The sequence below is a fragment of the Theropithecus gelada genome, chromosome 8 (genome assembly GCF_003255815.1).
Source record: "Theropithecus gelada isolate Dixy chromosome 8, Tgel_1.0, whole genome shotgun sequence".
In the NCBI taxonomy this organism is placed as follows: domain Eukaryota; kingdom Metazoa; phylum Chordata; class Mammalia; order Primates; family Cercopithecidae; genus Theropithecus; species Theropithecus gelada.
In genome coordinates this window covers 15830976-15843515 of record NC_037676.1, presented here as the reverse complement: position 1 = coordinate 15843515, position 12540 = coordinate 15830976, and the positions used below count along the sequence as shown (strand labels likewise).

The 12540-nt window shown below is 37.7% G+C and overlaps 2 protein-coding genes across 5 annotated transcripts in view; one reads left to right on the top strand and one right to left on the bottom strand.

The window, feature by feature from the left end:
• The window catches only part of MTMR7 (myotubularin related protein 7), a 114336-nt gene extending 108020 nt beyond the window's left edge, over nucleotides 1-6316 (top strand). The window contains exons 12-14 of the mRNA XM_025393357.1: nucleotides 45-185; nucleotides 2285-2411; nucleotides 4338-6316. Coding sequence (XP_025249142.1) covers nucleotides 45-185; nucleotides 2285-2411; nucleotides 4338-4700 — 631 coding nt within the window. The 3' untranslated portion in view covers nucleotides 4701-6316. The remainder of the gene's footprint in view (nucleotides 1-44; nucleotides 186-2284; nucleotides 2412-4337) is intronic.
• Nucleotides 1-12540, bottom strand: part of VPS37A (VPS37A, ESCRT-I subunit) — an 86104-nt gene that overhangs the window by 27675 nt on the left and 45889 nt on the right. For 2 of the 4 annotated variants that reach the window (XM_025393361.1, XM_025393362.1), the window contains one exon: nucleotides 8839-9417. The exons of 1 other annotated variant lie outside the window; for it this stretch is intronic. The gene's annotated coding sequence lies outside the window, so the exon portion shown is untranslated. Of the gene's footprint in view, nucleotides 1-8829; nucleotides 9418-12540 lie in introns of those variants that run through there. One more of the 4 variants, XM_025393358.1, reaches the window with a different exon arrangement.

Genomic DNA, 12540 nt, shown 5'->3' with positions numbered 1-12540 from the left:
CACCAAAATAGGTCATTTAGAGACTTATTTTCTTTATAAAACAGGATTCAAGAAAGAACATATTCATTATGGGCTCACCTGTGGAAGAATCGGGCCGACTACCTGAATCCTCTGTTTAGAGCTGATCACAGCCAGACTCAGGGAACCCTTCATCTCCCTACAGCACCATGCAACTTCATGTACAAGTATGTAAACCCTTGAGAACTTTGTAGCTATGGTATGAACTTGGATTTTGGTACCGTTTAACAATCAGAGGTCAAAATTTATGAAACACTGATCTTTGAGGCTTTTGTTGGACACAAAAGACACCAGAGGGAGATGCTTATTCAAGCATCTGATCTGGTATTTTTGCCAGTGTCTCCTCTGCCTCTTTATTCCTCCTAAATGTGGAATTTTCTTCAGGAGTTGATGTTTTATAATAATGATATCATAAAAGGTAAGTTCCACCGTATTAGCCAGGATGGTCTCGATCTCCTGACCTCGTGATCCGCCCGTCTCGGCCTCCCAAAGTGCTGGGATTACAGGCTGGAGCCACCGCGCCCACAGAGCGAGACTCCGTCTCAAAAAAAAAAAAAAAAAAAAAAAGGTAAGTTCCAATTTTTTAAAAAGCAAATGAAAGAGAATAATGCACATGCCTTAAGTCAAATGTGGAATCACAAGTTTCAACAGTGATCATGACTTATTAAGGTTGGAGCAAAAGTAACTGTGGTTTTTGCCATTAGTTTAAACAACAAAAAGGCAAAAACTGCAGTTACTTTTGCACCAACATAATACCTTGCCTTTTTGTCTCCACTGAATTAAGTCCTAGTGGAAATACTTCCCTTGTGGAAATTACGTTAAGAGTGTATGTATCACGATGGGGAGAGCAGGGTGGCATCCTACAGGTTCTACTAGGTATGTGCTAGATACATATGTTTTTTCCCTTGGCTTCCTTGCTAGGCTTGTATAATATGAAAAAACTCAAAGGTCAACAACAAAAAAACGCACGCAGAATAAACAGAAACCCCATCTCTTTCTTCCTACTCACTCCCAACACAGACTTGATGGCTTTTCTTCCTGTATAGATTTCGTTTCTCAAGGTTTTTTTTCCTCAATTATTTCAATCTAATTATTTCCTCAGAATTTATAGTAGAACATTCCATCATACTAAACAGAAGCCTCCATAGTGCGCGTAAAACAAGTTTTAAGAGCTGTTGAGATATGACCAATTGGATTGCAACTGACTTATTATTAACAGCTAGTCAACACATATTTTATTGAGGAGCAAACACTGTTCTGGGCACTGCAGATTAAACAATGACACCAAGTTCTTGGCCTCAAAGTACTTTTCTACATAAATAAAATAGTGGGTCTAAGGATAACTCTATGATAACACCATTTTTCTCATTTGCACTCCAGTATGCTTTTCTGTGTAGGATAAAAAGGGATTTATTGGTCGGGCGTGGTGGCTATTACCCGTAATCCTAGCACTTTAGGAGGCTGAGGCAGGTGGATCACCTGAGGTCAGGAGTTCGTGACCAACCTGATCAACATGGTGAAACCCCGTCTCTACTAAAAATATATATAAACTTAGCCGGGTGTGGTGGTGCATGCCTGTAATCCCAGCTACTTGGGAGGCTGAGGCAGGAGAATCACTTGAACCCGGGAGGTGGAGGTTGCAGTGAGCCAATATCACACCACTGTACTCCGGTTTGGATGACAAGAGTGAAACTCTGCCATAAAATAAAAAGAGGGGTTTATTACAAATGTAGATGTCAACTTTTAGTGGTAGTGATAAAAAAGATAAAAGCTGCAAGTTGAAGATTCCCTTTGTAGCTGAAAGATTCTAAATATACAATTTCTTTTTTTAAATTTATTATTATTATTACACTTTAAGTTCTAGGGTACATGTGCATAACATGCAGGTTTGTTACATGTGTATACTTGTGCCATGTTGGTGTGCTGCACCCATAAATACACAATTTCAAAGTTCAAAACTAACAGCCATTTTCTTAAAAGAAAATGGTTACATGTGCTATTTCAATTTTAGAAAAATGTATTCTGTGTTTTCTAATTCATATATACAAGTAGACTTTTCATAAACTTACTCTCTCCAAAGGCATTTGCTGACCCAAGGAAAAAAACATCAACATGAAACTATTACCTTAAGCAGTGGCTTTTTTGAGGCTGAAATTTGCATTCGGTTATTATTAAGACTGTGGTATCACAGATAACTTAGAAGATTTGAAGATGTGAATTCTCAGATTGTGATAAGGTGGTAATGACGCTTTGCCGTCCTTTCCAGGTTTTGGAGTGGAATGTATAACCGCTTTGAAAAAGGGATGCAGCCCCGACAGTCAGTTACAGATTACCTGATGGCAGTGAAGGAGGAAACTCAGCAGCTAGAGGAAGAACTAGAGGCCCTGGAAGAAGTAAGACATACTTGCTTTGTTAATCTATTTTCTGTGCTTATTTCTTGAAGAGCAAGGCTTCATGAAAGCCTCCTAAGATTCAGTGCAACACAACCATTTCTCATGTTTAGCCAGTAGAACACCTGAGACACAACCCCATCCAGGTGAGGACTGAGATAACCGAAGCCCAGACCTAGGCATTTAATGCATTTCACACATCTGGCTTGTGGCTCAGTTCCACAAATTTTTGGTTGTTCCTTATTTTTAGGTCAACTTTTTGATTACTGTTATTTGGGAGTAGTAAAATTAAATCTTTCTGGCAAAGTGAAAAAGTGAATAAAATCAAATATATGTACTTATAAAGATCTTTCTCCACTTTTAAAAATTATGTAACTATTATATTAATCTATAATTGGCAATAGGGGAGACTGACTATAAAGTCTATCCTTTGGCTTCTAATAACTTCCCTATACTTGGACAGGGAGGTTATAATAAAATGCTTTTCCTAATTGGATAACTTTGTTTCCAGCGGTACTACTGTAGTTTATGAAAATCTTAGGATTCTGTGTAGTCTATTCCAGCAGTCTGGCTCTTTAAAACTGGCTCTTCATTATTACAAAGTCAAACTTCCTCAGGCTAGCATTTGAGATTTTCTCTTTTCAACTTTATTTTCCATGCTAACATTTAACGGTTTCTGCTGCTTATATACAATTTAGACCTTCCTACGTTTGTTTTTTCCTCTCACTGTCCCTCCACCTGCCAGGAATGCTTACTAGCCATGAGCAGAATGTCCAAGTTTAAATCTTTCACAGTCCTGTTAAAATGTTCCTTCCTCCCTGAAACTTAGTCTGTTCTCTTCCTTCTAACTTTACCACTCCATCCCTCTTCAAGAACTTTTGCCTTTCTGAAATTCTTACATTGCATGAACTCTGCCTCTCTCTGCTCCACTACTCCATGTTTCTTAGGGCTGGGTCTGTATTTATCTCTGTTCCTCACACTGCCCAGCACAGCGCTTTTGCACATAACCCAAATGAATGCTTTTTGAATGACTACATAATACTTGATCTTATAACACCTCCTCTAACTTCAAAACACGAAATCTGGTGAAATGTACTCTGAACCCAGGTGTTCATGACATGAATGGAGAAACAAAATGTGGTATATCCATGTAATGGAATACTCTTCAGCCAGAAAAAGGAATGAAGTACTGATACATGCTATACCATGAATGAACTTTGAGGACATAGCCTAAGTGAAAGAAGCCAGATACAAAAAGCCACATATTGTATTATTCCATTCTCAATTTATATAAAACATCTAAACTAGGCAAATCCATAGAGATAGAATGTTGATTAGTAGTAGCCAGGGGCTGTGGGGAGATAGGAATGGGGAATGACTGTAATGAGTATGGGGTTTTCTTCTGGCAGGGTAGGTGATGACAGTATTTTACAATTACTAGTGCTCGTTGCACAACCTTGTGAATATAAAAACCACTGAACTGTATACTTTGAAAGGGTGAGTTTCATGGTAAGTGAATTGTAAAAGTGTAAAAGTGTAAAAGTGTAAAAGTCAGATGATAAACACTTCATTCTTGATTTCTAAAAAATGTTTTTTGAGTTCATGGGATGAGAATCACCACGTGAAACCATGTAGGTATAGAAAGGAGGGAGACTAGGGCTCACTGGGTGCTTCAACTGTGCTATATTGTTTAAGATTATAGAAAACCTATGTCAAGGCAGGTATTATCCTTACATTAGAGATAAAGAAAGCAGGCCCCACAGGTTTTGTCCAAGGTCGTAAAGCCCAGGTTTGAACTCACATCCCTCTGAGTCCCATGTTCTTAACATTATACCCACTTGGGAGGTAACAAATGCTAAAGGCATGCATATATAGAAAAAGATAAATTATTCATGATTTTTTCCCCTGAAATTGTTATTTCTTTCTTAGAGGCTGGAAAAAATTCAGAAGGTCCAGTTAAATTGCACTAAGGTGAAGAGTAAGCAAAGTGAGCCCAGCAAGCACTCAGGGTTTTCTACCTCAGACAACAGCATAGCCAACACTCCCCAGGATTACAGTGGGAATACGAAATCATTTCCATCCCGGAGCCCTTCACAAGGCGATGAAGATTCTGCTCTGATTCTAACCCAAGATAATTTGAAAAGTTCAGATCCAGATCTGTCAGCCAACAGTGACCAAGAGTCCGGGGTGGAGGACTTGAGCTGTCGGTCTCCAAGTGGTGGTGAGCATGCACCAAGTGAAGACAGTGGCAAGGACCGCGATTCTGATGAAGCCGTGTTTCTTACTGCCTGAAGTTTCCCTTTGGAGTCCCAAAGTAAAGGACACACAAGCAACACTTCCAAAAAGAAGGGAACAAGGTAGTTTATCATAAAAACAAGAAATGGTACATGTCATTGAGAACTATTTTAATGCAGCTATGAAAAGGGAAAAAAGTGCCCAGTTCTTGATTTCTTAGATACTGAAGAGTATGTAGTAATTTTATTTATCAAATATAAGGAAAATTATTCACCATTTTGAAGCTCATCCTAGACTATGAAAATTTTATTCATTGCAGAGCAATTACTTCTGTCATTACCTGAAGTGATCAGTATATATCTTCCTTGTCATAGCATGCATCCCTCAAAAAGCCTCCACTCCTTTCCCTCACATCTGTGATCATCATCAATCTTATGATTCACTTCCAGATGCATATTTTGTGTTTTCTAAAGCATCTGACGTTATCTTCCTTTTTGACCCTCTTACACATATTTCTAAAAACAGGCACATTGTTGAGATGGACCCTTTTTGGTTAATAGATATATTCCTAAGGAGCTTTTAATTGCTTATCTTTCAGGAATAATCATCACTTTAACTTTTCCTGAGATCATATATTTTGAATTGTTAGAATAATTGTGTTGCCTTTCTCTGAGATCTATAGTCTGTTTCTCCTCATAAAATGTTAAACCTTGTATCTCACTTTTTCTCTAACACTAATTTAATAGCTAACAGGGTAGAAGCAACATTCATTCTCTTGGTCTTGTATATGAATTTAAGTATTAGCTTTCTCATAATAACCTTTTATTACTATTGTAGAGACTACACTATCGACAGTGTGGGCCAGCCGCCAGCCTGATCTCAAAGTATAACATTATAAAGTTAGTAGGGTAAAACATACGTGAGGGAAAATCCAGTTTCAAAGAACCAGAGAATTGGGTTGTCATGTCTGTTTAATGAAGGGAATAGGTTTTGTAATCTATTATTTTAGAAATTAAGTAACTCGCTAACATGGTTTAATTAACATTAGTAACATCTCATGACCACTGACTGCTGAAAGTTCTGAAAATAATTTTTTTTTTTTTGTAAAACTGCACATTTGAGGGAGAGTTCCTCCCCTGTCTTATGAGTAAAAAAAAAAAACTTCACTAGGCGACCTAAATGAAACTTAGTGGAGAAAAGTGGCCATGTTTGGACAGAAGTAAATGGTATTCACACTGTATGGTTTTAATATATTAGTACATTCTAGAATGTAAAGGATTAATTTAAACTTTACATCAATATTTTGAATACATGAATTTTTTTATGGGAGAATGTATTACATTTCACTGAAATGACGACAAAGTAAAGAGGGCAAGAAAGCAACACTGCTAATCTCTCTAGTATGAAAGATTTGGAGGGAGTGCTGCAATATATATAAATGAAAAAATGTAATTGTGTTCATCATATTTAAAAATAGAATATGTTAGAGAACTGTGATATAAAAGTACTGTTAATGTAAAAAATAAAGCAAGTGGAATTCTTTTAGAATATAAAATTTGGGCATTCTCTGCTGAGCAGTTCCCAAATTAAGTACAAGGAATGTTTATTCATTTTCTGCAGTATACTGTATGTAGTAGGGAATACCTTGCTAAAAGGAAACTTAGGATATAGTGGTAATGACTTTCACATTTTTATAACATAACTCACTTCACAACGTTTTTGGAGCTGTCCACTCTTAGAAACTCTGTTGCCTAATATTGAGGATGCGGCTTTAATTTCTTCCATGTGGCAATGTATGTCTATAAAAACAATAAAAAATTTTTAAAAAATGACAGAGTATGCCAAACAGCACTATGCATTTATTTGAAAAGCAAATAGTATAAATATTTGATGTTTTAAAATGCAGTTTTTAATATGACATCTTCCACATCAGAGTCATAAACTTTTAGTCCCCTCAACTTTTTTACAAGACATTATAATTTATGTAACATGTTTGTCTACTTATTAGAAGTTAACCTAGCACTGAGATTTATATAAAATGTTGCATTTATTGCTTATTAAAACTTTACTTTCAGATGCTTCAAAGAGCATGGCTAACCCAACGAGACTAAAATATCTAATAATCAAACATTTATCAGGAAGTGTTTTATTGAGAGCAGTGGTTTAAAGCATAGGGAATAATCCAGTATAAAATTGATTTGAGGCATATTACTTCCTATTTAGTAATATTTAGAACGCAAATATTTTTTAAATTTGATATTAAATGAGTAAGAATTTTGACCATGACCCAGAAAATCAGTAACTGAACTTTTTATAGAATGGAAGGTGACGATAGAGACAGAAACTGTAGAATAAATTTTTATTCTTTAAGAGCACATTAGTTTACTTTCTTCTAAAAATGAATCTGAGCTGTCCTTCAATTTAAGCATATATATGTGTCATGCACCCTCTATTCCAATATCTCAATTTATGCCTAGAAATTTCTTTCAACTTTGAAGTGGGTCTCTTTAGTTTATATCTCACTCATTTAGAATTTTCTTCTATTTTGAGATATTAACCTTTAAATTTCCTCCTATGACAAATTCCTACACTGATTAGTAACTCTTAAGTATTCCTCTCTAATTCTGATTTCCATCTCATTTTTCCCGTGGCACTGCTTCTCCAATGTGGCCAATTCATAAGAAAAAATATATAGCCATAAAATTAGAAAAAATGGTCACTTAATCTCTGTTGCAAAAACAGAACCCACATTCATACGGGCATATTCAAATGCAGATTCTTTTCATCCTGGGTGACATATATAACCTTTATGTGAACTGATTTATCTATTTGTTAAATGCAGATAATTGTAATCTAACTCCTGTTTAATGACTGGGTTGTAACAAGGTTATCTAATGAATGAATTTTGAAGGAGAACCTAAGCTGTGTTAACTGGTATAGAATGAAACTGGCATAACAGTTCAACTTAAAAAAAAACACAAAGATGAACTACTCATGTGATTATGTAGAAGATATTTACTCCGTAAGAAAATGTTTTGGGTTTTTTTTGTTTGTTTTTGGTGAAAAGGAAAGCAGATAAGCATCTAAGCAATATTTATCTTTGTATAGTATTTCCACAATGCCTTATTCTTAGTAGGTACTTAATCAAATAGATAGATCAAATGAATTAATCAAATGAAGGGCTGTGGTATGCTCCTCCCTTGTTATGCGATACACCTGATTTCTAGGAACCTGATTGTTGGCAAAAGATTGAGACTATTATATCTTCCATTGCTGTAATTGCTGGGAAAATTAAGCTCTGGTGGCCAGTGCAGTAAGGAAAGGTTTCTGAATACCCAAAAGACTATCATAAATTTGAAACACTCTTACCTCAGTTATCTATAAATCAGGAGTAATAATTATTCCTTCCTCATCTGGTCATTTTGAAGATTTAACAGCATGCCCTTAGCACAGTGCCAGGGAGACAAGGAGAGTTATTTTCTGTATCCAACATTATATCTTAGTCCACGTGAATACTTGTCCTCCACAAACAGACTAAATATTAAGCATGTTTTAATTCCAACAAAATAATTTTGTTTTTCCTATAACTTTATTGCCAAAAACATGTACAGGAAGAACTGAAAAATATAAAAAAGAAAATCTATATTGTATGCTGGTGTTGGGAAGACAAATCATACTGGGATGACATTTAAGCGAAATTATGCATTAGTCTGTTGTGTACTTTAGATGGTACCTTACCAAGCCGGAGCTACACAGTTCACGGCATTTTCCTTTATGAGCTTTTAGGACTACTCAAGAAATATGTTAATTTTGTGACACGGTATAGAAGCAAATTGCTGAACATAGTACACAAGAACACTCAATTAAATTCATTAAAAATCAGGATTGCCTAAAAATTAAATTTTATTTATTACTATAGCTTTTCTTTTAGGAAAAGCTAACTCACAGTAAAGGTCAGAAAAGTTCATTGACTTTTTTGTGTATAGATTTACTGTTTATTAACATTAGGAATTTAGGAAACCTATCCAGCCACAAACCTACCAGATACTTATTTTTTTTAAAATTAGCATGAGGGTTTGTGTTGGACTGGTTTAAATGAAAGGCAACTTTTTTTTTTCTATTACATAAAATATTTACTTGTATTGCTTCTTAAATGCATCTTTAGTTTTAAAAATGAAACAATATATAAGAATAGCTGGTTTATTCTTTTGATTTATTGTAGGTATTAAAAGTTTCTTTTGTGAGATGGCACATAGGCAGGTTTGGTGTTTCCTAATACTATGAATATCTTAAATTGCTTTTGAAAGTTTTATCCAGAAAGAAAGAAAAATAAGGGTTTCCTCACAGTTGAAAATAGTTTTTCAAAAAAGGTTAAGAGGAAAAAAATCTAAATACCACTCTTGATAAAGAAATGGAGCTTCAAGTTAAAAATACAAATTTAAATGAAGTTTTATAAAATATTAAAAACTAGCTAAAATTACATGCATAGGCATTTAATCAAGTTAAGAGGAACAGCAGTGGAACTTAAATATGATAGGATTTATCAACAATAAATAAACATTTCAGTGCAAATAGTGCACAAAAATTTCTCAAAGTAAAGATCATAGCAATCATTCTAATCTGTACAAAATCAGTCTCAGTTCTGTATACAATCTATATAGGATATCTGTGAATTTAGCCACTGATGAAATGCCAGTTTGCAAACCATAAATATAAAATGGTGTTTAGTTTTGTGTCCCATTCCTCTCTTGGCAGTTCATGTTTCCAGGAAAATCTAGAAATAAAACAATTAAAAAAAGCCTTAAGATTTAAGAAGATAAATATGTATCTCTTTACATTATCTTCCAATTAAGATTTGCCCATAGTGGCTCCCAGGCAAGATGGCCGAATAGGAACAGCTCCAGTCTGCAGCTCCCAGGGAGACCAACACAGAAGGCAGGCATTTCTGCATTTCCAACTAAGGTACCTGGTTCATCTCATTGGGACTGGTTAGACAGCAGGTGTAGCCCACAGAGGGTGAGCAGAAGCAGGGTGGGGCGTTGCCTTACCTGGTAAGCGCATGGGGTTAGGGAACTCCCTCCCCTAGCCAAGGGAAGCCTTGAGGGACCATAGCGTGAGGGATTGCGCTATCCAGCCCAGATACTACGCTTTTCCCATGGTCTTCGCAACCCGCAGACCAGCAGATTCCCTCAGGTGCCTACACCACCAGGGCCCTGGGTTTCAACCACAAAACTAGGTGGCCGTTTGGCCAGACACTGAGCTAGCTGCAGGAATTTTTTTTCATATCCCAGTGGTGCCTGGAACGCCAGCCAGAGAGAACCTTACACTCCCCTGAAAAGGGGGCTGACGCCAGGGAGCCAAATGGTCTTACTCAGCGGATCCCACCCCCATGGAGTCTAGCAAGCTAAGATCCACTGGCTTGAAATTTTCACTGCCAGCATAGCAGTCTGAAGTTGACCTAGAACATTCGAGCTTGGTGGGGGAAGGGGCATCTGCCATTACTGAGGTTTGAGTAGTCCGTTTTCCCCTCACAGTGTAAACAAAGCCTCCGGGAAGTTCGGACTGGGTAGAGCCCACCTCAGCTCCACAAAGTCACTGTAGCCAGACTGCCTCTCTAGATTCCTCCTCTCTGGACAGGGCATCTCTGAAAGAAAGGCAGAAGCCCCAGTCAGGGGCTTATAGATAAAACTCCCATCTCCCTGCAACAGAGCACCTAGGGGAAGGGGCTACTGTGGGCACACCTTCTGCACACTCAAACGTTCCTGCCTGCTGGCTCTGAAGAGAGCAGCAGATCACCCAGCACCGAGTTCTAGCTCTGCTAAGGGACAGACTGCCTCCTCAAGTGGGTCCCTGTCCACCGTGCCTCCTGATGGGGAGACACCTCCCAGCAGGGGTCGACAGACACCTCATATAGAAGAGCTCTGGCTGGCACTTTGCAGGTGCCCCTCTGGGACAAAGCTTCCAGAGGAAGGAGCAGGCAGCAATCTTTGCTGTTCTGCAGCCTCCACTGGTGATACCCAGGCAAACAGGATCTGGAGTAGACCCCCAGCAAACCTGCAGAAGAGGGGCCTGTTAGAAAGAAAACTAACAAAAAGAAAGCAATAGCATCAACATCAACAAAAAGGATGACCACGCAAAAATTCCATCTGAAGGTCACCAACAGTCAAGACCAAAGGTAGATAAATCCATGAAGATGAGGAAAAACCAGTGCAAAAAGGCTGAAAATTCAAAAAACCAGAATGCCTCTTCTTCTCCAAAGGATCACAACTCCTCGCCAGCAAGGGAAAAAAACTGGACTGAGAATGAGTTTGATGCACTGACAGAAGTAGGCCTCAGAAGGTGGGTAATGACAAACTCCTCAGAGCTCAAGGAGCATGTTCTAACCCAATGCAAGGAAGCTAAGAACCTATAAAAGGTTAGAGGAGCTGTTAACTGGAATAACCAGTTTAGAGGAGGACATAAACGACCTACCTGATGGAGCTGAAAAACACAGCACAAGAACTTCATGAAGCATACACAGTATCAACAGCCAAATCGATCAAGTGGAAGAAAGGATATCAGAGACTGAAGATCAACTTTATGGAAAAAAGCGTGAAGACAAGATTAGAGAAAAAAGAATGAAAAGGAATAAACAAAGCCTCCAAGAAACATGGGACTATGTGAAAGGACAAAACCTATGTTTGATTGGTGTACCTGGAAGTGGCAGAGAGACTGGAACCAAGTTGGAAAACACACTTCAGGATATCCAGGAGAAGTTCCTCAACCTAGCAAGACAGCCTAATATTCAAATTCAGGAAACATAGATAACAGCACAAAGATACTCCTTGAGAAGAGCAAACCCAAGACATGTAATTGTCAGATTCACCTAGGCTGAAATGAAGGAAAACATGTTAAGGGCAGCCAGAGAGAAAGGTTGGGTTACCCACAAAGGGAAGCCCATCAGACTAACAGCAGATCTCTCTGCAGAAACCCTACAAGCCAGAAAAGAGTGGGGGCCAATATTCAACATTCTTAAAGGAAAGAATTTTCAACCCAGAATTTCATATCCAACCAAACTAAGCTTAATAAGTGAAGGAGAAATAAAATCCTTTACAGACAAGCAAATGCCGAGGGATTTTGTCACCACCAGGCCTGCCTTACAAGAACTTCTGAAGGAAGCATTAACTATGGAAAAGAACAACTGGGACTAGCCACTGCAAAAACAAACCAAAATGTAAAGACCATCAACACTATGAAGAAACTGCGTCAACTAATGGGCAGAATAACCAGCTAGCATCATAATGATGGGATCAAATTCACACGTAACAATATTAACCTGAAATGGGCTAAATGCCCCAAGTAAAAGGCACAGACTGGCAAATTGGATACAGAGTCAAGACCCATCAGTATGCTGTATTCAGGAGACCCATTTCATGTGCAAAGACACACATAGGCTCAAAGTAAAGGGATGGAGGAAGATTTACCAAGCAAATGGAAAGTGAAAAAAAGCAGGGTTGCAATCCTAGTCTCTGATAAAACAGATGTTAAACCAAGAAAAATAAAAAAAGACGAAGGGCATTACATAATGGAAAAGGGATCAATGCAACAAGAAGAGCTAACTATCCTTATATGTACCCAATACAGGAGCACCCAGATTCATAAAGCAAGTTCCTAGAGACCTCAAAGAGACTTAGACTCCCACACAATAGTGGTAGACTTTAACACCCCACTGTCAATATTAGATCAATGAGACAGAAAATTAACAAGGATATTCAGGACTTGAACTCAGCTTCAGCTCTGGACCAAACGGACCTAAAAGACATCTACAGAACTATCCACCAAAAATCAATATACATTCTTCTCAGCATGACATAGTACTTATTCTAAAATTGACCACATAATTGGAAGTAAAACACCC